The sequence below is a fragment of the Triturus cristatus genome, chromosome 6, assembly GCF_964204655.1.
Source record: "Triturus cristatus chromosome 6, aTriCri1.1, whole genome shotgun sequence".
Taxonomy (NCBI): domain Eukaryota; kingdom Metazoa; phylum Chordata; class Amphibia; order Caudata; family Salamandridae; genus Triturus; species Triturus cristatus.
In genome coordinates, this window is record NC_140589.1 from 1,611,916,553 (window position 1) to 1,611,943,433 (window position 26,881).

The window sequence follows — 26,881 nt, forward strand, 5'->3', positions numbered from 1 at the left end:
TACCAATAGCTAGCTAAGATCTCTTTTTGATCTCTGCTGTTATATCGCATGGATGGGCCATTTTTTAACTGATAAACATGCAATCGTACTTTGATGCCCGTCGCATTTTAGCAAAATCAGCAGCCAACTATAGCAAAACACTACACCTATAGTTAAATTTTAGCAATTTACTACAAATATATTTTAACCAATGCCTGTATTTAGAGATAACTTGACCTGTTTTTTAACTCCCCGTGTTGCCTATCTGCTCGTCTGTGGTCTTGGAATTCACAACAGACAACATGGAAAGTCACTTTCTAGAAGCAAAATGTTCAGTATTTTTCCACATTTAAAAATAAATACAGACAGGAAAGACATTGTTTTCTGTCTGTATTTATCTGTAAAAATAAGTAAAAACAGAAAATTGGACCCTTAGGTATAGTACATATTTTCTATAACTCTATATTAATAACATGTGATGCATAAAACACCGCTAATACTTTAAGGGCCACATGCATGAAGCTATTTTGTGATTGCTAAAATGCGGATTTGCAGAATTGGGCTGTTTGCAAACGCAAAAAAAGTATTTTCCTATGTGTCAAACCTCATTTTACGATTCAGTACCCTGTTACCAAATCGCAAAATTGATTTGCGATTTGGCATTTGGAAGGGGCGTGTTTGGGCGTCCTTCCAAATACCGAATTGCAGCGGTATGTATGAAGGTTTTGTGACCGGAAATGCGGTCGCAAAACATTCGCATTTTACAACCAACTTAAAGTTGGTGGTAACCTATTCACAAATAGTAAGGGGTCCCCAAGGGACTCCTTACCCTTTGGGAATGGTGGCGAAAACGTTTTTTAAGTTGCCTGCTCTTAAAAAATGAAAAGAATCTTTTCATTTTTTTCTTTTTTAAACGCATTTTAAAAAAATATTGTTTTATTGAAAATCAGTCACTGACATGATGGTCTGCTGATTCTAGCAGGCCACCTTTTAGCGGTTCCTAGGGATCGCAAATTGCGACCTACCTCATTAATATTAATGAGGTCGGTGTATTTGCGACCCCCTAGGAATCACTGAATGAAACTCTTGGCGTTTCATACATTAGGAAGAGCAATTAGGCAATCGCTATTTCTGATGTTGACACATGTGCCCCAAAATATTGTATTTCCATTATCAGAATTTTGTTGTAAGGTGAGGTGAGTAGTAAATGTTTGATTATCCTCGTCAGTAAGTTGACATTACCAAACTTGAACGCCTTTGTTGCGTGCACCGTGACAGCAGAAAGGTTTCTTTCTCATCCCCCTGTCAGTCGCTAACGAGCAGTTACCGTAGAAAATACGTCACCAAAAGACATAGGCATCAATCACACTCTCATTGCAACGTGATCGTGCTGGTTCAGCGACTTCCATCACTAAGGCGACCACTGGAATGGCCCGGGGCGTCGCTGTACCGTGCCCTCTCCTGTCCTCTGTGCACTGAAAGGTCCATCTCCCGAGCAGCCGGGTTCCGCTTTCTCACCTCTGACGCCTCGCACTTCGGCCCCATGAATCTAGGGGAGCAAGACGCGGTAGTCGCCGAGAGAAAAACTCCTATCAGCAGGCAGGAAAGCCGACCCCGTTCAGGCTCCCTGAGTCCGCTCCAGGTAAGCTGCCGTAACTCCGGCGACAAGAAGGGACGTTTCCGTGTCACACAGACGCTCAGCGGGAGCGAGCGGATTCTTACCTCACAGTGCAGCCTGTCGGTGACGCCCCTCTGATAATGGCAGATAGGCTACCGAAACACAAACACACGCGCACCTGATTTGCGGATGCCTGTGGAATTATTTACCCTTTTGAACATCACGGTCATTCACACGGGATTCCCATCTGAATGGCACACGTTAACACTCTGTGCTTCTTAATGAGTTAAAACGGCCACTAAACAAACACTGATTTCTCCAGCAAGTGCATTAATCATTAGAGTTATTGTACCGTTATATAACCCCCTGAAGTATGCTGAGCCCACAAAGATCTCTGCAGCAGGTGTCTTAACCCAACAAAATATTTTAAAATGCTGCCTGCCCTTTGTGTAACCAATTAAGCCAGCACAGAGTTATCGTCAGGTTTTCCTTGTCCCCAATTTCTTTGTAGCAGTTTTCCTTTTTCTTGTAATCTTTTTTACATAAATGTATAACTTGACTTTCAAACTTTGAGTTTCATGACGCGGACACTCTTGACCCCACCCCATTTTCGTAGCCACGTTGACCTCTAATATATGGATTCTAGAGTAATTCTATTACCGAGCCCGGCACTGCACTGGGGTATATACAAAACTGCAAATGTATGATTTTAAGACAAGATGAAATTTACCAGTGAGCGAGTAGCACTTTCCACCAAAATATCACCGTGGAAACCCTGAAAAGTAGAATTTCCACTGCGTTTGAGATATCAATTGAGAAAGTTATCAGCAATGGATATGTTGTGAAGTTGAAAAGAACAATCTCATACAAAAATATGGTAAACGGCACTTATTCATGAGGCGGGTTACAATTTGTGACCCATTGGCAATGGGCAATAATACAGGGATGGTGGCCTGCTGGGGACAGCAGACCCCCATGTTTGTGTTTGCTTTTTAAATAAGTCGACTTTTGTTTTTAAAGGCAACCTGTATTCCGTAATGGAAAACAGGACGCGTTAAAAAAACAAAAGGAAATGTTTTAGTTTCATTTTTTACGAGTAGGCTGTGGTCCCACTGCCTGCTGTTAAAAATGGTTTTTGCTGCCAATGACTAAGGGGAAAGGGGCCCCTAAGGACCCCATCCCGTTTGCGAGTGGCTTACCACCTACCCACTTGGAGTAAGCGGCATACTGCGTTAGTTTGCGACCACATTACGGTCGTAAAACAATCATCCATACCCTTGTGGGTCGCTATTAGGAAGGGACACCCTTGGCACGCCCCTTCCTAATAGCGACTCGCAAACTCTATTTTGCGAGTCGGTAATAGGTTACTGACTTGCAAAATAGAGTTGATACATGGTACAAACTGCTAAAAATGGTCGTACATTTGGCCCCTAGTCTTAATTTTGGGTAAGTCCTTTTCTTCCTGAATTAATTTCTTTGTACATGAGGCCCTTAGATAGTAACTTTATAATTCCCAGGAGTTGAGAGGGTGAGTGAGTGAGTAGGTGTATGAGTGTCTGAGTGGGTCTGTGAGTGGTTGTGTGAGTCTCAGTTGGTCAGAGGGTGAGTGAGTGTCTGAGTGGGTCAGTCAGTGGGTGCATGAGTTTCTGAGTGGGTCTGTGAATGGGAGCATGTGTATCTGAGTGGGTCTGTGAGTGTATGCAAGAGTGTCTGAGTGGGTCTGTGAGACCGTGCATGACTCAGAGTCAGTTTGAGAGTGGACGCATGATTGTCTGACTAGATCTGTGAGTAGGTGTGTGAGTCTCTGAATGGGTCTGTGAGTGGTTGTGTGAGTATCTGAGTCAGTCTGTGAGTGGGTTCATGAGAGTCTGAGTAGGTCTGTGAGTGGGTGTGTGAGTCTTTCAGTTGGTCTGTGAGTTGGTACATGAGTGCCTGGATGGATCTGTGAGTTGGTGCGTGAGTGTGTCTGTGAGTGTGTGCATGAGTGTATAAGTGGGTCTGTCATTGGGTGCTGTCAGCTCCCACCAAGCAAAAGGAAACTGCTATGTCCTGGGAGTGGGCATACCAGGACATAGCAGGAGCTGGCCGTGGGGAGGTGGTGTGCTGCAGGGCCCAAGAGGTTCATGCGCCCCCCCTTTACACGTTTTAAATTTTAGCTCTAGGGAGCCCTAGGGATGTGGTGGTCCCCGTGGCTTCAAACAGCCGCAAGAGGGGGGTCCGTTCGGCCTCTCTCCAGTTTAGATATAAAGCCCCGGGCAGGTGGTTGTCCCTGGGGCTCAAATTAGCTATTGGAGGGGGGTATCCGTGACCACCATCCAATATATTAGATAAAACCCTTTTTCTTTGTTAGTGGCCACACTTCCCCGTGACGTCGCCCACCCAGAGGTTATAGTGTAGACAAGTGCGGGAGACCACACTTGTTTTTTCTTTTTTTGCAGCAGCAGATTCGTGACTCCATCGTGATTTTGCAGCAATTGTTTTTAAAAACAATGATTTTTTGCCCAGGTGGGGCCTCTGACCCAGAGCTAGGGGGTCAGGGTATTCCTACCATCACCTTTTAAAAAAAATGTTTTTTTTGGCGGACTCGGTTGAGGCTGAGTCCGAAGATGGCTGCCAATGCTTGTCAGATCCTTGGAGGATCCGCATCCCTATATCCACGCCTATATACATGCGCAGCCACATTACCAGCCACCTGAGAAACCTTCACTGGCTTCCTATCAGCAAAAGAATTACCTTCATGCTCCTTACACATGCCAATAAAGCCCTCCACAACCCGGATCTGCATAACTCAACCACCACCTCTCCTTCTACACTCCCACCAGACATCTCTGCTCCACCCAACTGGCCCTGGCCACCGTACCTCGGATTGACAAGACCACAGCTAAGGGAAGATCCTTCTCCTACATTGCTGCAAAGACCTGGATCTCCTTGCCTCTGCACCTCAGGCAATCACCATCGCTTCAGCAATTTAGGAAAGACCTCAAGACCTGGCTCTTCGACTGAACTGCAGTCCCATCCTCCTCTCAGCGACATGAGACCCTAAGGGGTGAGTAATCGCGCTTCGCAAGAAACTTGATTGATATGTATATATATATACATATATCCAACAAAACAGGTTACCCAAACGAAGCACTGCCACAGGAAGTTCAGTTAGCTCTTCAATTTATTGACACCCTGCCTGCAGGCGCCATACCAGGGACAACCATCGAAAGTACAAAGCCAGACGCGTTTCAGGAGTTCAGTTCTCCCTTCTTCAGTGGCGTAGTTTTCGGAGGAATGAAAGCACCATCATTGCACACGTTGTAATTGTAGACACCTGCCTCAGTGGGCGTGGCCATGAACTCGCACGGCCTTGTGGATGCCGTAGTGTACAGGTCAGTATTCCCCCAGTGGGTGTGCAGTCATGCCAAAAATAAAAACAATGTTCCCCAGTGGGTCGATGCTGTGTCCTGGTGAGAGCCTGCCCCGCTTTCCAGGTGTCAACTCGAGCATTGAGCTGGCGTCACCCTGCAATATCGCCAGCTCCTTCCTCCCATGATGCCGGCACCGCCGTGGTGCAAGCAAGGACCCGCAAAGCGATGGGCAGCTCTTCACGGCCGGGACAGCCGTAATAAATCCAACAAAACAGGTTACCCAAACGAAGCACTGCCACAGGAAGTTCAGTTAGCTCTTCAATTTATTGACACCCTGCCTGCAGGCGCCATACCAGGGACAACCATCGAAAGTACAAAGCCAGACGCGTTTCAGGAGTTCAGTTCTCCCTTCTTCAGTGGCGTAGTTTTCGGAGGAATGAAAGCACCATCATTGCACACGTTGTAATTGTAGACACCTGCCTCAGTGGGCGTGGCCATGAACTCGCACGGCCTTGTGGATGCCGTAGTGTACAGGTCAGTATTCCCCCAGTGGGTGTGCAGTCATGCCAAAAATAAAAACAATGTTCCCCAGTGGGTCGATGCTGTGTCCTGGTGAGAGCCTGCCCCGCTTTAGGGCTGGCTATAGACATCTTTAGCTTTATGAACGCCTGATATTAGCACAACACACAACCGCCCTCTGTACAGACAGACTCGCCGCTCCGTATTTAGTCAGTGGCACGCTACGAATTGGTGGTAATTACCACTTCCCTCATATGTGTCGTTTTTACACTTCCGCTTTACGTTACTATCACTTAGAATCCTGAACTGCACACGATGAGAGGGGAGGCTGGGCGGGGCACAGAGTGGCTTGAACGCACACAGCCGCTGCACCCAAGTACTTCACGGGTCTTTTAAAGACCATTCACTTGTTAATGAGGCTTTGTTGTATTTCATCTCTTCTTAGCGCTCCTGCCTCTCCACTCATTCAGAGGGGAGATGCAGGGGCGCTAAGAAGAGGTGAAACACAACAAAGCCTCATTAACAAGTGAATGTTATTTAAAAGAATCGCCCGGCCCCCATAGCTCGCAACCGGCGATATAAAAAACACAAAGGCATATGATGTCGGCAAGGTCCGCGGGCCGCCAAGGAAGGCTTGCCGGGCCGCTGGCGGCCCGCGGCCCGTACTATGAGTACCCCTGGTATAACCACATGGTTTGTTGAGGATGTGACTCCTGCCCGTGAGTTGCTTGTTTTGACCACCCCAGTGCCTGAGGAGCACTACTTTTATACCCTTCCGTATCAAGAATTGAAGCATCGTCAGTCTTATTTGAATAACACTTTCATCCAGATGTTGCATCACACCCATGTTGCTACTAATGCTACGAACTGTTGGATATGTGGTATGATGCCAGCTCATCAGAAGAAAGGAGGAACGCCATTCATACCTCTTCCCTTTTCTCATAATGGCTCTTGTAGAGCATGGTACACTTTGCTTTTTGCCACACGGAAACCTACAGTGGGACGATTACTCTTTAGACTTAATAGGGAATGTCATCAAGATAAAGATGGTTATCCACAAGCGAATGGGACAATATGGGAATGGGAAGAATATCGACCAGACAATGAATCGATCCCCTACATTTTCACGAACACAAGAGACACTGTAGGGAGAGAACGGTTTGTGATTCAAGTGGCACAAGCTCAAGCGGACCTGTGTGTCCAGAGTGTGGGTTATATTCCTGTTGGTGTTAGTGACTGTATCATTATCCTGAACATTGACGGGTTGAATAATAGTACTTTCTTAGCTTCCCATAACACATACTTCGTATGTGGGAATAAGGGTTATTATCGTTTGCCAGCCGGTTGGTCCGGAGTATGCTATGTAGCATTCCTATTACCTCCTGTATTTTTGGCACCTGCATCTTATCATAAAGATTTGAAGTTGTTGAACAATGTGACTGTAAATAGGTATAAACGTACTCTATCTATTGACGATGTTGACCAAACTGATACTAGTTTGCAGCAGTATATTGATTTTAATTTAGGATTGTTTTTCTTTGTTGGAGCTGCCCTAAATAGTAGGAAAGTTCGAAGATTAACAAGAGTTGTAGAGGCTGTGACAAATCAAACCGCTGCTGCTCTTGGGAATCTTACAGAAGAATTACAAATTACCAGAATTGTTGCATTACAGAATCGTATGGTATTAGATGTTATGTTAGCTGACCGAGGTGGAGCATGTAAAATTATCGGAAGTAGTTGTTGTGTGTTTATTCCTGAGCATACGCCATCAGTTTATAATGCTATCAATAAATTACATAAAATTGCAGCTGAAATCCATACAGAAAATGGCACTTGGACGTTGTCTGGATGGTTTTGGGCAATGATCACCACATGGGGGTGGAAGGTTTTGACTGGTCTTTGTATTATTGTAGCAATTCTGTTTTCTTGTTGCATTTGTGTCCAATGTGGTCCTTTACTTTGTTCCCTATGTGTGTCATTCTGTATTCCTGATAAGAAAGCTATTGCCAATGTCACCTATCAGAAACATTTAACTAAAGAGGTAGAAGAGATGATGAAAATTGACATATATGATGATTATCCTAATAAACCGAATGTCTTCAGTGAATGCTGAAAGTGTCGTCTGTTGAAAACTAAAACAGCGATATGATTAAGCATTCTCTAAAGACATGAATTCTCTCTATTTAAAACATGTTTCTTGTCTTATGTTGACTAATGTCCGGACTCCATTTTGTATTGTCGTGTCTCCATGTGCTCAGCACGAGAAGAGTCCTACCTTTTCGCTAGTTGTTCTTGTAATCTGCCTAGTAACAGTCTATAAATAGCTCCTTTGTCCGTCTGGCGCATGCCCAGACTTGACCACATCTGTTATCAGTTAGTCCTTGCTTGACCATGTTTTCGCGGGCTTAAGGAGTGTGTTAACTCCGCCCACATATTGGTTCTGTATCGAAAATAACCATAAAAGGTAATGAATTCTGCTTCATGTTGTATCCACCCACTTATGAGCCCCTCTGTTGTGTATAAAAGGGGACCGTGTACGCAAGTTCTTTGTGCTACTCTATGCAATACTGAAGAGTGTTGTATAGGTTGTAGGACCACCCTTAAGGGTTAATAAACTCTGTCTTTGTATTTTGCAGTTTCCGTGCCAACTTCCTTCTAGTTTTTGTTACAGGAGAGCGAACCCTTGTACTCTGCGGGCCTAGCTGGGGCCTGTATTCATCAATCACAGATGCACTCTTACAACCATGCACCCATAGAATCACCCACTCACACATGTATGCACAGAGTCACACACACCCCACCCACACAAACACTCAGGCACCCAAACAGATACTCAGACAACCAATCAATAACCCATAGAAACTCTCATATAGCTATTCACAAAACCATGCAGCCGCTTATACATCAACAGACAGACAGATACAGACATTCACACAGTTTAGTCACTAGTCTGGAGCAAGATATGTTTAATGACTCACTTATAGAGTCAGTCACACACCTACTAAATCATCCATTCACACACTTATACACCCACTCATTCTTCCATAGGTTTTTCCCTATATATATATTAAACATATTTAAAATTTACAGAAACACACACTCACTGGATGACGTCATCAGTGATGTCATCAGTGATATCATTTCAGATGTCATCAGTGATGTCATCAATGATGTCACCAACCATGTCATGAGTGATGTAATATGTGACGTCATCAGCAGTGCATTGCGGGGGCGTGAGTTATAGTTAGCTGAACTAACTATAACGGGGGAATTTCTAGGGTTTTGTACGAGGGAAATGTCCAGCTAACTATAACACCCCTGAAACCTATGGTTTTTTCAGTGAATATATATATATACACAACACGTCTGTTTGGAATAATTTGTGTGCGTGAATAAATCCATAATCAAGGATTTACCCAGCGTGAGTGCTGGTCCTTTCCTTTGGGAGTGAGAGCGTGGGAAAATATATATATATATATTATCTACTGGCGGTTGCCAGTAGATAGTTATAGTTAGGGCCGAGTTCCCATAGGAAATCTGAAAATTCTATTTTGAATAACTTTGGCGTCGGTTGATTTATCTTCGTGAACTTTTCAAAACTAATGGGGCACTCCGCTCAGCTCCTACCCTGAAAGTCTTGGGGTGATTCGTCAAGCAGGGGCTGAGAAAAAAGGGGGGTCCCAAAACGCGTTTTCCCCATGCATTTTCCCATAGGACCTTTAGTCGAAGGTACAGCCCGAACGGCTGAACAGAATTACTTGAAATTTGGCAAAGAGGTAGTCCTCAGGTCAGGCATGTGCCTTTTGCATATATGGTGTCAGTCTGTTCAGTAGTTCCTGAGAAAATTGCAGTTAAAAGTACATAATGCGCGCACCATAATGTCCGCGAGCGTAATTCTGATTGGTGGTTAGATGTCAGTCAACATTCGAATCGGTCGAAATCAGGAAGTGTCGGACGCCATTTTGTGTGTGACAGTGAAAAAAGAAAGGTGGAGAACTTGAAAGGGGGGCAGGGTAGAGAGTTCCTGACCCCTTAGCCTTTGTCAGGGGGTCCCTGAAGGGCCCTGAAGGGTGAAAAAAACATTTTTATTTTTTTTCAAAAAATCGTGGGGTGCGCGCGCACCGTGAAAAACCCTTAAAAAAAACCAAAACATTTTCAACTGTTTATAAGTTTATAGAAGATATTAACTATGCTGTTCAACTTTATCCAAATTAAAAAAAAAGAGCTGAGCCATCCCATATTACAGGATACAGTCAATCTATAACTATATACATAGGTAGTTTATTGTAAAATAAATATATAAAAAATATAATAATACATACATAAATTAGCATTTAAAAAACCTTACAAATTCACTAAAAAAACCATAGGTTTCACACACGTTATAGTTAGAAATTAGCATTTAAAAAACCTTGCAAATTCACTTAAAAAACCATAGGTTTTACACACGTTATAGTTAGGAATTAGCATTTAAAAAACCTTGCAAATTCACTGAAAAAAACATAGGTTTCACACATGTTATAGTTAGCTGGACATTTCACTCGTAAAAAACCATTGAAATTCCCCCGTTATAGTTAGTTCAGATAACTATAACTCGCGCGACCGCAATCCACTGCTGATGACGTCACATATTACATCACTCATGACATGGTCAGTGACATCACTCATGACATCAATGATGACATCTCAAATGACATCACTGATGACATCATCCTTGTGATAGAGTGGCAGTCGTGCGAGTTATAGTTATCTGAACTAACTATAACAGGGGAATTTCAATGTTTTTTTACGAGTGAAATGTCCAGCTAACTATAACATGTGTGAAACCTATGGTTTTTTCAGTGAATTTGTATATATATGTATATATCCAACAAAACAGGTTACCCAAACGAAGCACTGCCACAGGAAGTTCAGTTAGCTCTTCAATTTATTGACACCCTGCCTGCAGGCGCCATACCAGGGACAACCATCGAAAGTACAAAGCCAGACGCGTTTCAGGAGTTCAGTTCTCCCTTCTTCAGTGGCGTAGTTTTCGGAGGAATGAAAGCACCATCATTGCACACGTTGTAATTGTAGACACCTGCCTCAGTGGGCGTGGCCATGAACTCGCACGGCCTTGTGGATGCCGTAGTGTACAGGTCAGTATTCCCCCAGTGGGTGTGCAGTCATGCCAAAAATAAAAACAATGTTCCCCAGTGGGTCGATGCTGTGTCCTGGTGAGAGCCTGCCCCGCTTTCCAGGTGTCAACTCGAGCATTGAGCTGGCGTCACCCTGCAATATCGCCAGCTCCTTCCTCCCATGATGCCGGCACCGCCGTGGTGCAAGCAAGGACCCGCAAAGCGATGGGCAGCTCTTCACGGCCGGGACAGCCGTAATAAATCCAACAAAACAGGTTACCCAAACGAAGCACTGCCACAGGAAGTTCAGTTAGCTCTTCAATTTATTGACACCCTGCCTGCAGGCGCCATACCAGGGACAACCATCGAAAGTACAAAGCCAGACGCGTTTCAGGAGTTCAGTTCTCCCTTCTTCAGTGGCGTAGTTTTCGGAGGAATGAAAGCACCATCATTGCACACGTTGTAATTGTAGACACCTGCCTCAGTGGGCGTGGCCATGAACTCGCACGGCCTTGTGGATGCCGTAGTGTACAGGTCAGTATTCCCCCAGTGGGTGTGCAGTCATGCCAAAAATAAAAACAATGTTCCCCAGTGGGTCGATGCTGTGTCCTGGTGAGAGCCTGCCCCGCTTTCCAGGTGTCAACTCGAGCATTGAGCTGGCGTCACCCTGCAATATCGCCAGCTCCTTCCTCCCATGATGCCGGCACCGCCGTGGTGCAAGCAAGGACCCGCAAAGCGATGGGCAGCTCTTCACGGCCGGGACAGCCGTAATAAATCCAACAAAACAGGTTACCCAAACAAAGCACTGCCACAGGAAGTTCAGTTAGCTCTTCAATTTATTGACACCCTGCCTGCAGGCGCCATACCAGGGACAACCATCGAAAGTACAAAGCCAGACGCGTTTCAGGAGTTCAGTTCTCCCTTCTTCAGTGGCGTAGTTTTCGGAGGAATGAAAGCACCATCATTGCACACGTTGTAATTGTAGACACCTGCCTCAGTGGGCGTGGCCATGAACTCGCACGAAACAAATTATCGCCAAGCTGCGGAAACCGGAATTTTTGACATTTTCGCGCTCTCCGCGGAACGCAAAAATGTCAAATTATCGCAATTTCCGCGAACGGAACGAAATTTTTGCCCAGGCCTAGTCGAATGTCAGCTTCACAACATGGGTGACAGCTGCATAAACATGACGTCAGAGGTTTAGGAAGTGCGCCGCACATCTGCATACGTTGAATGTGTCGCTTTCACGGATTGCTCCCGTTCATTGCACTTTAAAACTCACCGCAGAAGTTGATATTGGGGGTTATTTGTTTAATTCCCTTGTTCCATTGACCTGTGCTATGACCTTGCCTCAGGGGGCCTGCAACTTGTTCACTTGACCTTGGGCTCATCTTCGGCCATGTCCTCTTGCTGCAGAGACGATGATGACGGTCATGAAAAGGGCGGTTTGCAGCTCCTGGCACTCTTCTAGCACCTCGATTACAAGTGGCATGTAACACCCGACTGGCCTGCTCACTGGAGATCTCGGCCCCAGAGTTACACGTTTTTCTTTTTCACATGGAACTTTCAGCCTCAGAAAAGAGCTGCAACCTCCGGGTGCAAGACCGCAGCAAAAGGGCATGAGACTGGCATCACTCTTGTCTCAATGCAAGAAGGTCTGGTATCAGAGAAGAAAAACAGACACATTGTGTGTATTTGATCGACTGTGAATCTGACACACTGTGCGCCTTGAAGCCCTCGTGTGCTCCATTAGAAATGGTTCAGGGACGGAGAGAAAGGGAGACAAACAGTGATTGAGAGAGAGAGATAGAGAGAGGGAGACGGAGAGAGAGGGAGGGAGAGAGAGAGAGGGAGGGAGGGAGGGGGAGAGAGAGAGGGAGACAGAGGGAGGGAGACAGACCGAGACAGACAGAGGGAGGGAGACGGCGTGAGAGGGAGACAGAGAGGGAGAGGGAGGGCGAGGGAGGTAGGGAGACAGAGAGAGAGGGAGACACAGTGAGTGAGACAGAGTGAGTGAGACAGAGAGGGAGGGAGACAGAGAGAAAGGGAGACAAACAGAGTGATGGAGACAGAGGAAGAGAGAGAGATAGAGAGAGGAAGGGAGATGGAGAGAGAGAGAGAGAGAGAGAGAGAGGGAGAGTGATAGAGAGAAGGAGAGAGAGAGAGAGGGAGGGAGACAGAGGGAGGGAGGGAGACAGAGAGAGGGAGGGAGACAGAGTGATAGATAGATAGATAGATAGATAGATAGATAGATAGATAGATAGATAGATAGATAGATAGATAGATATGTGTGAATGCCTGGTCTGGTGGCTCAGTGGACGAAGGCGTCCGCTGCAGGGGCATGTGTTCAACCTCATGGTCATAGTTTTTTTTTTTGGTCTAGCCCCGCCCCCTCCCCCACTGGCCCCGCCCCCACCGGTGCGGCCCTCAGCCAGAAACCACACTGTAAATTTGGCCCCCGAGAGAAAGTTTGTGAGTACCCCTGGGTTATACCAACAATAGCCACAATGATAATAAAGCTTGTCGCACAAAGAATCTTCTTCTTCTCCATCTTGTAGTAAGAAGTCAATATCTTCCTGAAACTAAAAAGGGTTGTCAGAACTCTTCCCCTTAGGCAGCCGTTGATTTCTTCACCAGCGGGCCAAGACGGGTGTCGCTACACTAATGCAGGGCTGATCCCCCCCCCTTGCCACATTGGCTCTCCGTTTCACTAACCTAAGGGCCGTTCTGACAACTTTGGATACAGCAATCACTTTCTTGGTCGGAGGTGATATCTTCCTCCTCCAGGAATCGTTTGGTTCGGGAAGAGCTCCTCAGTGTCGTTCGGTTCCACAGCACGGCCTTTCTCCGCAGTCAGGATTTCTCGATGGTCGGTCAACACAGCAGGCTCCACCAATCCAGGCGGCACTTTACGACAGTGCAAGGAGCGGATCCAGTTCTTCCGATTAGAAACCCGCACAGCTGTCCTCGTTGCGAGCAAGACTTGCTCAGGACCAACCCATCTCGGCTCCAGACTGTTCGTCCTTTCGAAAACCTTCAGCATCACCTGGTCCCCAGGTCGGAGATTATGACCTTCACCTGTGGACCGATCAGGGAGCGCTTCTCGAACCTGTTGATGAATAGAAACCAAATTATCCGTTAACTGTGCCAGATAATCATTCATCATTACACAAGGTACATCATGCAGTGACTTAGGTTTTGGTGGACCCCAAATATTCATTGGGCGTCCAAAGACGATCTCATAAGGTGTGAGACCGGTTCGAGAATGCGGTATCGATCTAATTGATAATAATGCCAGCGGTAAAGCGTCTGGCCAAGTCAAAGAAGTCGAAGCTTGGATCTTAGCGATCTTAAGCTTCAGAGTACCGTTATACTTCTCTACCAATCCCGCAGACTGAGGGTGAAATACTGCATGGAACTTCTGGGTAATGCCTAGACCCTTCAGGATATACTTTATAACGTCTGCTATAAAATGAGGTCCGTTATCACTCCATAACAATCTGCAAACACCATATCGAGGGAAGAACTCCTTCAATAGCATCTTGGCTGTAGTCATTGCAGTATTGTCTTTCGTAGGGTATGCCTCAACCCATTTGCTGAAGGCACAAACCACTACTAGAACATACTTCAGATTGTTACAGCGCTCAAGCTGAATGTAATCCATCTGCAAAACCTCAAAGGGTGCAGTAGGTGTTGCAAATCCTCCTACTGGAGTTCGTGTACCCTTTCCTGGGTTATACCTCAGGCAAATCATGCAAGTCTGCACTACCCTCTTTGCCGTACTAGCGATCTCCGGATGCTCCCAAACTTGTGTGAGTAATTTAACAATTGCGGAAGCTCCGACATGCGCTAGTCCATGTGCCATCTGAACCATAGGTTGTACGAAGGCTGTGGGTAACTTCCATTTATCCATCTGCTTATTTCTCCAACACCCTTCGTCATCTAATTTTCCATCATTGGACCATTGCTCCCGTTCTTTATCAGAAGCGGTCCTCTGTATTTCCAGCACTTCTTTCCTAGCATCGTGCCATTTTTCTGCCTGTGACTTCACAACATACATTGCAGTAGCACCAGGCTGCATCGCAGTCTCTCGTGCCACCCGGTCTGCCAGAGCATTCCCTTCTCCAACTTTATCAACCACTTTCTTATGGGCACTACATTTAATTATAGCAATCTTCTTTGGATATGTTAATGCAGTCAAAAGGTTGTGAACTAACTCCCCATACATTATCTGTGCTCCATGGGACGTTAGAAACCCTCTCTCCTTCCAAAGTAGGCCGAAATCGTGCGCTACTCCGAAGGCATAGCGGCTATCTGTATAGACATTCACACACAATCCTGCACTGAGCTCACATGCTCGTGTTAATGCTATCAGTTCCGCTGCTTGAGCTGATTTCTGCGGTATGCGTGCTGTCTCCACTATTGTTTGCAGTGTGGTAATTGCATACGCTGCTGAAGTGGTACCATCTGGTAGCTTCAGGCATGATCCGTCCACCCACAGTTCTCCATCTACATTTGTAAAGGGCGTATCCTGGAGATCAATACGACCCTTTGTCTGTTCCTCAGTCACGAGAATACAATCATGTGCTTTTCGTGCTTCAGACTGAGTTTCCGGGAACGGCAACAATGTGGCTGGATTTAACGTTGTACACCTCTTTAACGTAATATGAGGAGCCAAAAGCGTCAACTCATATCCCGTTAAACGGGCACTGGTCAAATGTTGCGTCTTTGTCTGATTAAGCAGGGCATCAACAGCATGGGGAACTAATACCAACAGCTTATGAGATAGCACAATTCCCTCGCTTTGGCGTATTGACACAGCTGTCGCCGCAACCGAGCGAAAACAACCAGGCAACGCTCGGGCAACAGGATCAAGTACAGCCGAAAAATATGCACAAGGGCGCTGCTTGTCGCCGTGCATCTGCACTAAAACTGATAATGCACATCCATCTTTCTCATGCACGTACAGTGAAAAGGGCTTCGTATAATCAGGGGTACCTAACACTGGTGCTGAACAAAGGGCTTGTCGTAATTGCTGAAAGGCAATTTCACACTCATTTGACCAGGGAAGAGGAATTGGTGTGTCTTTTGTCAAAAGTGCTAACAATGGCTTAGCTATGTGTGAAAATCCCAATATCCATTGCCTACAAAAAGAAGCAAGACCCAAAAATGCGCGCACGTCCTTCTGTGTGGAAGGCACTGGCGTGTCCAAAAGTGCTTGAATACGATCTGGTGTGAGTGCACGCCTCTCCTTAGACAAAAGGTGACCCAAATAAGTCACCTTTGGTCTACAGAATTGCAATTTCTTCTTCGACACTTTGTGATTGTGAGATGCCAAAAAAGAAAGCAAGGATAACGTACTCTTCTCACACAGCTCAGGAGTGTCAGCCGCCAACAAGATGTCATCGACATATTGTATAAGGGCGACACCCTCGGGCAGAACAAAGGAATCCAATTGCCTTTTCAATGCTTGACTGTAAATACTAGGGCTTTCTGTGTAGCCCTGAGGGACTCTACAAAATCTATAAGACCTATTATTCAAAGTAAAACCAAAAAGGTATCGGCTATCAGGATGAATAGGGATCGAAAAGAAGGCATTTTTTCAAATCAATAACTGAAAACGTGGTCGCCGTTGGCGGGACCAAAGTGAGTAACGTCGTGATATCAGAAACCACTGGATACTGGGGTATCACAATCTTGTTCACTTCCCTTAAATCGATGATAAACCGATAAACCCTAGCATCCGTATCTTTCTTCAAAATGGGTAAGATAGGACTGTTGCAAACATTATAGGGAACTTCTTCCACTACCCCCACCTTAATCAAATCCTGCACAATCTGAATGAGTGCCTCCTCCCCCTCCTGGGAAATGCGACACTGCGGGAGGCGCGGTAACACCGCACCCTCCTGGACACTAATATGGACAGGTGGAATCACCATCCGTCCCACATCAGTATCTGAAGTAGCCCACAAAGAATGAGGGAGGGAAGCTAACACAGTATCCTCCGCGACCACACACATCCGGTCTGTCATCGGGTGATTATCATTTAAGATCACACGTACTCCATCGGGGGAGCAGCGGATCGTAGCTCTTAAGTGCTTGAGCATATCAAGACCCATAATGTTGTCAGGCGTGTTCGGGGCAAGCAGAAATGGACAGGGTGCAGAAAAGGGATCAACATGGGATGCAAGGGGTCGGGAAAGAGGGCTTCGAGAGAGTGTACCATCAAACCCTACCGATGTAACCATTAAGCCAGATGGGGGAGCCCTCGGAACCAATTGTTTGGACAGCGCACTGCGGGTAGCTCCTGTATCAACTAGGAACCAATCAGTAGAACCCAAAACCTTTGCTGAAACATAAGGACCCTTCTGATCAACCGGCACTTCAACTGATTCTAACCCCCATCCAACGCATTCCTATGCATGCTGCGAATCATGGTACCCAGAGCGGTCAGTCCCTGACATTTGATACTGGTGCTGTCGATCAAATACATTGGGTCTATCTCGCTGCTGCGCGTTAGGTTCAAAACGAGCACGATCATTAGAATTCCCTCTGAAATTCGAAAAGCCCCCTCTACCTCTCGGTGGTCCCTGACCACGTCCCGGACGAGATGCATACAACACCGGACAATCTCTGGCCCAATGACCCGACTGTTTACAATACGCACATTGATTTCTATTTACATCTGACCGACCCGAAGGGGGACCATAGAATCCTCCCCTACCTCTATCGACACCCCGACGAGGCGGACCATACACTTGCGCTAACATCACCTTTGTTTTCAAATCTTTCGATTTCTTCTCCTCCTGCCCCTTCGCTTCTTGCTCCTGACGCTCATAAGATTGAGCCATAGTCAGGAGGGATGCCGGAGACGAAGTGGACCAAGAACTTTCGCTCGCTTTTAAACGAGCTGCTATTCCCGGTAATAAGTTCGCCACATATTTATCCACAAAAAGATGGCGACCCGTATCATCCGTAAGTGACTGACCACTGAAATCATGAAATGTCTCCTCAAAGCGCGTAAAGAAATCTGAGACTGATTCATCAACCTTCTGTTTACACGATTCTAACATATTCCAGTCAATCTTTTTAGGGGGAATAATCGTTTTCAGCTTAGTCAAAATAGCAGCAGGAAGATCTAAATAATCCGCGGTGGTTTTTGCGCGGGTTTTCTCTCCTTATCCTCATCCTCAATCTCGGACCACCTAGCCTTAAAAGCGGGAACATCATCCACCTTCCGCACAGATCTCCACATATCCGGTGGTAAATTGAGCCCAAAAAACAAGTCTATATCTGCTAAAGACATAGTACAAGAATTCAAGGCCCCCTCGACCTCTTCATAAAAGGCCGCTGGATTCTTGCGGGGGTCAGGCAATGCATTCTTTAATGCCATAACATCAGCCCTATGCCAGGGAGTATAGACCCAATTATACACAAAATATCCCTTAGCATCGGCGGAAGTAATATCTGAACTAGTTCCCGCTCCTTTAGGAGGAACATACAAGGGTGCTGCCTCTCGCATCGGTTTAGCATGCACTAGTTCTCTCTTATCTGAGTGGGAGGTAGATGGTTGGTCATCGCTGATACGTGGCTCCGACTGCTCCTCCTCCCCTGCCTTTAGGCGCGCTCTCTCTTTAAGGTCACTCGCCGCGTCCCGCAATGCAAACAGTCGCCGGACCGCATCAGATGCCTTAGAGGGAGAAAAAACACCGTTACGCAATGCTTTAGCATCTAATACTACATCATCAGGCTCAAAAACTTCTGAATATTTCTGAAAGGCAGTAATCACTTCATCAGAAAAGGTTTCAAGAAAATACAACTTCTCTCTATCCCGCCACTTTTCCAAAGAGTCCAACAATTCAGCAAGGGATAACTTGCCCTTAAGTGCACGAAAAGACATTTTCCGAAGCTCACTCATACGCTCGACTGACAACATAGACCGCGTGTCTACCTTATCCGAAACCAATCCAGACTCCTGTGATCTCGGGGCGGACGCGCCAACATAAGGGGGCAGAGAACGATCTAATAAATAAAAATCATCTTCACGATTAGTAAGGACAGGATAAAGTGGCTGGCGGACAGCATATTGACCCGAGACTTGCAGCCTACGCTTTTTCTCTTGTCTCTCCGCCAGTTCTCTTTCCTCCCGACGCTTCGCTTCCTGCACTCTCACATGATCATTTTTCCGTTGCTCTTTATCAAACAGCGCTTTCTCACGTTTCTCTCGCTCACGCACTTCCTTCACCCATAACCGTACACATTCAAACATGTCTTGCCGAGCACGCCGTTTACACATACACTGTTCCACATACTCAATCTTACGCATATCATATGAGCCATACAAAGGCCAGCGCAACTCAGGATCCTTTTTGGTATATTTCCTCCATACTGTGCTGTACATTATAGAAGAAAGACCATGCTTCACATACATATCCCTATTAGGAGTCCCCTCTGGGGGGGCTGGAGCAGATTCCTCGAGGTTCAACCGGTTTCCAAAGCAGCAGCACCACTTACGGAGTGCGCTAAAAGCAGGCATGCTCAAAAATAATGCAAAATATGCAGTATTATCAAAAATGGCACTTAAACTTTGCGCCGTTCAAATTTACACAGCTCCGGAGAAATATCTCCACATTACCTGCCTATATGTGTCGCAACGCATATATTCTCACAGTAATCAATACAAAATATGACCGGTCATCACAAATCAAACTCAAATAGCCAACCCAGGCGTCAAAACTCGGAGCAAGTACTGTACAACGGTTCTTACCAATCAAGAGTGTCCAGATTCCAACTGCCAAGTTCCAAAATTCGCCCAAACGGCTGTCACGGCAAACCGACAGAAGAGGTCTCAGTCGAGGACCGGCGCCACCCAGAAGGTCAGTTCGGAAGGGAAGGAAGAAAACCTCGGGATGCCAGGACTAAAACGCCACTGGCAGTGATCACATCCCCGGCAAAATTCCTCACCTTCGTCACGACCAGTCCTTCGAGCATCCGAGTCGCCGATGAGCCCCACGTGACGGGCGCCAATTGATGAATACAGGCCCCAGCTAGGCCCACAGAGTACAAGGGTTCGCTCTCCTGTAACAAAAACTAGAAGGAAGTTGGCACGGAAACTGCAAAATACAAAGACAGAGTTTATTAACCCTTAAGGGTGGTCCTACAACCTATACAACACTCAGTATTGCATAGAGTAGCACAAAGAACTTGCGTACACGGTCCCCTTTTATACACAACAGAGGGGCTCATAAGTGGGTGGATACAACATGAAGCAGAATTCATTACCTTTTATGGTTATTTTCGATACAGAACCAATATGTGGGCGGAGTTAACACATTCCTTAAGCCCGCGAAAACATGGTCAAGCAAGGACTAACTGATAACAGATGTGGTCAAGTCTGGGCATGCCCCAGACGGACAAAGGAGCTATTTATAGACTGTTACTAGGCAGATTACAAGAACAACTAGCGAAAAGGTAGGACTCTTCTCGTGCTGAGCACGTGGAGACACGACAATACAAAATGGAGTCCGGACATTAGTCAACATAAGACAAGAAACATGTTTTAAATAGAGAGAATTCATGTCTTTAGTGAATGCTTAATCATATCGCTGTTTTAGTTTTCAACATGATGGAGTGTATGGTTGGGTGAGTGTATGTATGGGTGTGTTAGTGATTGAATGTATATCTCAGTGGTACATGTGTGAGTAACTACATATGTGAAAGGCAGTATATATGTGTGTAAGAGTATATAAGTGGGTATATGTGAGAGTGTGTGATTGTTAGAGTGGCTGTATGGATGAGTGTGTGCTTGTATCAGTGATTGTATAAGAGCGTAAGAATGTGGTACTATTTTTCTGAGTAAGTGAACTTGTGTGTGTATAACTGCATAGGTGAGTAAATGGGAGTGTGATTAATTATTTGCATGACTGACTAGGTGTGAGAGTACCTCTATGGATGATTGGTGGTGTGTGAGTATCTATGTAGGTGAATAAATGCATATGATAGTCCTGTACTGTGTGACTGCAAGTATGAGTGACTGTACAGGTGAGTGTACCCCCTTGACGAATCACTACAAAACTTTCAGGGTAGGAGCGGAGCGGAGCTGGCCAAAAGTTTGGAAAATTTCGTGAAGATTCATCAACCGGCGCCAAAGATATTCCCAATAGAATGTTGTGGATTTCCTATGGAAAATAGGTCCTAACTACAACTATCTACTGGCGACCGCTAGTAGATAATATATCTATCTATCTATCTATCTATCTATCTATCTATCTATCTATCTATCTATCTATCTATCTATCTATCTATCTATCTATCTATCTATCTATCTATCTATCTATCTATCTATCTATCTATCTATATATATATATATATATATATATATATATATATATATATATATATATATTCACTGAAAAAACCATAGGTTTCACACACGTTATAGTTAGGAATTAGCATTTAAAAAACCTTGCAAATTCACTGAAAAAACCATAGGTTTCACACATGTTATAGTTAGCGGAAATTTTACTGATAAAAAACCAATGAAATTCCCCCGTTATAGTTAGTGCAGGCAACTATAACTCACGCGACCGCAATCCTCTGCTGATGCTAATACTGTATTTAGACACTTATTTGCCCATGTCTTCTTCCATAAATTTTTAGCTATACATATATTACAAATATTTTTTTTTCATAAAGACACATATGTCATCAGCAGAAGATTGCGGTCGCGTGAGTTATAGTTGCCTGCACTAACTATAACGGGGGAATTTCATTGGTTTTTTATCAGTAAAATTTCCGCTAACTATAACATGTGTGAAACCTATGGTTTTTTCAGTGAATTTGCAAGGTTTTTTAAATGCTAATTCCTAACTATAACGTGTGTGAAACCTATGGTTTTTTCAGTGAATTTGTACGTTTTTTTAAATGCTAAGTTACTTTACGCCATTCGTGGCGTGCGCGCCCACTTAACGCAGTTCGTTCCGTGCGCGCACGGTGCGCTTCGCGCACCGTGCGCGCACAGTGAGCACGCAGTGCGCTTTGCGCACCGCGCACCCATTTTACGCAGTTAGTGCCGTGCACGCACGGTGGGCATGCGGTGCGCTACGCGCACCGCGTGCCCACGTTACGCTAGATGGGCCATGTACGCACGATGCGCTTCGCGCACCGTGCGCACATGGAGGACATATGATGCACTTCGTTTTGAAAGGTAATATTTAAATTTTTCACACCTCTTATAAGCCATGCACAAATGGTGCACTTCGGGCACCATTTGCACACGGGGTGGGGAGAGTGTGGATAAATATTTTTTTTAAATATTTTTTTACCGTACGCGTACGGTAAGCGTAATCGGCGAAATTTGCGAAAAAATAAAAATTCCGTTTTTGGCCTTGGGGGATCTTTGGGGACTCCCTCAACATGGCTAGGTGTTTTGGAGCTGTCCAAACAGCCCCTTTACATGTTTTTGTGCTTTGTATTTTAATCCACACTCTCAGTGCGAGAGAGAAAATGGCGGCCGCCGCTTCCTGGTTTCGGCCGATTCAAATGTTTACTAAGATCTAAGAGCCAATCAGAATCGCGCTCGCGCACGCCACCGTACGCGTACGGTAAGCGTACCGTAAGCGCACCGTAAGCTGGCTCAGATATATATATTGATTTAAAGGCTATTTTCTCAGAATCTACTGAACAGATTTACACCAAACCTACAAAAGGCACTTCCTTGACCTGAGGACTACCTCTCTGCCAAATTTCTAGTAATTCTGTTCAGCCGTTCGGGCTGTAGCTGTGTCTAAAGGTCCTATGGAAAAATGCATGGGAAAAACGCGTTTTGGGACCCCCCTTTTATCTCAGCCCCCGCTTGACGAATCCCCCCGAGACTTTCAGGGTAGGAGCGGAGCATAGCGCCCCACCTATTTTGAAAAATTCGCGAAGATTCGTCGACCGGTGCCAAAGTTATTCAAAATAGAATGTTGCGGATTTCCTATGGAAACGTGGTCCTAACTATAACTACCTACTGGCGACCGCCAGTAGGTAATATATATATATATATATATATATATATCCTAACTGTAACTACCTATTGGCTGAAACTTTCCATGCACAGCTAGAATCACCAGCAGTTTTTTGGGAAAAGTTTGAAAAGATTAGTTTACCAGCACAAAAGATATAGGCAAGTCAAAAAGCGCTTGTCCTATGGAAACTAGGCCATTGAGTGCTTTTCATGTACTTGGAAGCTGTAGTAGGTACTCCAACTCATTGTGCTATCTTCCAGTGTTTGGAACTTGCGACCCGAGGTTACACATAACACCCCCCAACCTGACCCACGTTGTATCTAATATTTGTTTAAGTATAATCCAATTTTCAGGAAAACCCTATGCCCTAGATCAGTTTTAGAGCCTCAATATGACCAAAAATGGTGACTGGCATTTGTGGGAACAGGGAAGATGTGTACCACATACAGTTAAGGACCACTTAATCATGTTATTGCCCTGACAGAGAGGCGGCTATGTTTAATTATTGGTTATCTCTGCAGCTGGAAACCTGTTTTCAATCAGGATGCTGGTAGGTGGCAAGCACCCACTTGTACAGTTTTTCTGCAGTCAGCCAATAGCTTTCAAACTTTCATTGAACCATCCCTGGAAGTAATATAGGCTTTCCAGGTGTGTGATCACAGTAGATAATATTACAGGGGCGTTATAGTTAGGAAATACATAAAAACAAAATAAGAAATTCATTTAAATAACAAAAGTTACAGGGATGTTATAGTTAGGCTCAGATGTTGCACACACAAAACCATAGAAATTCAGCAGTTATAGTTACGTGAGCTAACTATAACTTACACCTCCAAAATACACTGCTTATGACCTCTCATATGGCATCACTCATGACATGGTCAGTGACATCACTTAAGACATTACTGGTGACATCTCAAATGACATTACTGATGGCATCACTGATGGCATCCTCCACAGAACTACTCACTCACCCACTCATACTCTCACACAACCTCTCATACACCACTGACATCCAAACAACTACTCACACACCCACTTACTCATCCACAGAGCCACTCACATCCATTTACTCACACACACTTACACATACACCTTCTCACACAGCAACTCACTCACCCAGTCACTCACATATCCAGTCACTTACCCATAGAGCCACTCACACACCCACTCACTCATCAATATAGTAACTTACACACCCACTCACTCATCCATACAGCCTCTCAGCAGAGCCACCCACACACCCATATAGTAACTGTCCAATACAGCCACTCCTACACCCACTCAGTTAACCAAACACCAACTCAAACAGCTGATCACTCACCCATACAGTCACTTATACACCCAGTCACTCATCCATACAGTCACTCACACAGCAATTCAGACACCCATATAGCCACTCATCCACCCCCTTATCCTCTCGCTTACCCGTACAGCCACTCACACACTCAGTCACTCACCAAAACAGCCACTCACTTTCCCATACTGCTGCTCACATACCCACTTATTCATCCATATAGCTACTCACACAACACATTTTTCACTCATACAACTACTCACACACCCACTCACACACTCAGTCACTCACACACAGATACACACAGCCACTCACATATTATATGTGAAAAATTTATTCAATCATTACTATTAATTTAACTTTTGTGGTACCTTAGTATGTATGTTTAACACTCAGAAATGTTTGAAAAACTTGCAATCACTGGATGATGTCATCAGTGGTATAACACGTGTAACTACAGAGAAGTAGTTACACATGTGATACACCCCATGATTAAAAAGCGCTAATGTCTATGTCGCCGGTATTCCGATATTGCTTGGCCTGGGAGATTAATTCTGCATATCCAGGTTCCTTGATGTAGGGAAATGTGTCAATCGAGAAACATTGTATCTAAGGCGTGAGTGTAATGAGCTGTGCCCTACGTATACTAATATGGATTGCACTACTGCCTCATAGGGCATGACACAAACTGGGATCTATCATAAGAAGCATGCACAAAGTGCTTCATTAGTACCTTCCCGTAATCAAATGTCTAGAGGGGAAAAGTGTGGATATTAAAAATACCATGGTAGTAGGAAGTGCACCAGTCAGTCAATGGTCCTGCCCAAGCAGCCCGTAGAAAATTAAATAAAAATAAAATAACATACAATACAGTGCACTGTAAGTAATGGTGAACACAGCAACTGTAGACCCCATATGGGCAAAGGTATCATGGCAACACATATCTGAGTCTAAAATAAACATTTTAACATAATGGTACACAACGTGCAGTGCTGTCCACATACATAATATATAAAACATGTGTCAATTAATCAACAAAAACCATCAAGTAAAAGTAATCATTTCAAAGTGGGCAATGGATGTCACAAACTAAAAAGTAAAATAATCAAGTTTGAGTTTGCGACATAAGTAGTCAAAGTTATACTCTCAGCACAGTTGTGTGCAAGAGAAAAAGTATCTTACCCACTGGATATCACTGTTCAGACTGTGGTCCATATGTAATGAAACAGTTCATGCAAATTCTGTATGAAAACATCCCCAGGCCAAAGCAAGGACTTGAAATATCAACGTATGAGGCTACCAAATAATGATGCCCAATGTGCAAAACATAAACATAACCAAATAAAGTGCAACAATTCTTATCTGTAGTGCAACAACAGTGTGGCGTGTAATGGAGAAAAGGGTAAGGGGACCCATAAGTTCTGTGGTATCGAGCTGTACCTCTTCCTTTACTCCTTTAAGAGAAACCCACACAAGATGAAACAAATTAAAAGGATGTGGGTACACACGGACAGAGAGAGGCAGAGGTCACATGTCTAATACAAAACACAGCAAGTAACAATTGGAGTAGGAACATAACATGATCAGTCATTGTGAAGGTGTATACTGAGTTCCTTGTCCTAGTTCAGACCTCCAGGACTCAAGTTTTTGAGTTCTATAATAAGTTGAGATTCTCTTTTTCTCATTCTGAATGTGCAATCACCCCCTCTGAATTTGGGTGTCAATGGCATAACACATCATCCTTTTGAGCTCCCTCCTGTGCTTGTACTGGAAGTGTCTGGCCACCGGATAGTTAGAGTCAGTGTGATCTGTGGTTCTGAAATCTTCCATCACTCTTTTTTGACAGGAAAAATTGTGTTACCAATGTACCAGAGCACGCAAGGGCACTCTCGGACATAATTCACATGTTGGGAACTGCAGGTCAAAAATTGTTTAATACAGCATGTTTCCTCATTCGTGATGGTGTAATATTTTTTGAAGCAACTGTTTCTACATGCCTTGCATCGACCACATGGAGAAAAAAACATTTAAGTTTGTTTTCTATTACTCCTGGTGACCTGCCTTGTGGTATGTAATGCTAGACCTGTTTCCGACTTCTTGACCAATAATTGGATTGCAGCGAAGTATATCCCAGTTCTTAGTTAGGAGTTTTCCCAGCTGTTTGGCACTGTTATCAAAGGTGAGGATCATCCTAGGGGTGCGAATCTCTGTTTGTTCTGGTGTGTTGTTAAAGGTAAGGGATTCCCTTGTGGCATCATTCACCTTTTTGATGGCTCTGTTTGTACCCACCGAGGGTATCCCCTTTCTTTAAATCTCTGAGTCATTATTTTCAGTTCAATTTGGAATGCCTTGTCTGTGCTACAGTTTTTTCTTGTCCTCAGTAATTCCCTGTAGGGGATACTCCATTTGAGGTTGTCCAGGTGACCACTAAGGGCACGGAGAAGGCTGTTGTCTGCCGTGCTTTTTCTGATGAGCTTAGTGTGTCATTCACCATTGAGAACTGCAACACATACATCTAGGTATTCAATGTTGGCCCTACTGATAATATGCGTAGAGCCCATATTTAAAGAGTTGTTAGTCAGCTTGGCAACAAAATTGATCACCAAGGTTTGAGATCCTCTCCAAATAATAAAGAGGTTGTCTATGTCATCAAGTCATAATATGACTTTTCAAAGTCATCATCCAGTGACACATCTTCAGATAACTGTTCCTCCCACCAGCCTAGGAAGAGATTTGCCAGGCTGGGGGCTAAACACATACCAATCACATTCCTGAGGGTTTGGCAGAACAGAATACATTAAACATCAAAATATTGTTTTGGAGACAGTACTGCATCATCTTCAGTATCATGTTAGTGTGTGCCAGGTATTTGAGTGGTCTCGCTCTCACACTCATACTGCCTCTCACATACTAATTCACAGACCCATACAAGTACTTACACAACCACTCACTTATCCATAGAGCCACACACACATCCACTCACTCACTCA

The 26,881-nt window shown here is 44.8% G+C and overlaps 1 protein-coding gene across 2 annotated transcripts in view; it reads left to right on the forward strand.

Annotated features, from left to right (window-relative positions):
* Nucleotides 1-1,429: 1,429 nt before the first annotated feature.
* Nucleotides 1,430-26,881, forward strand: part of STPG4 (sperm-tail PG-rich repeat containing 4) — a 466,093-nt gene continuing 440,641 nt past the window's right edge. The window contains exon 1 of one of the 2 annotated variants that reach the window (XM_085612745.1): nt 1,430-1,621. In XM_085612745.1, the coding sequence (XP_085468871.1) occupies nt 1,523-1,621 (99 nt within the window). In that variant the 5' untranslated portion in view covers nt 1,430-1,522. The remainder of the gene's footprint in view (nt 1,622-26,881) is intronic. The other variant, XM_085612746.1, reaches the window with a different exon arrangement.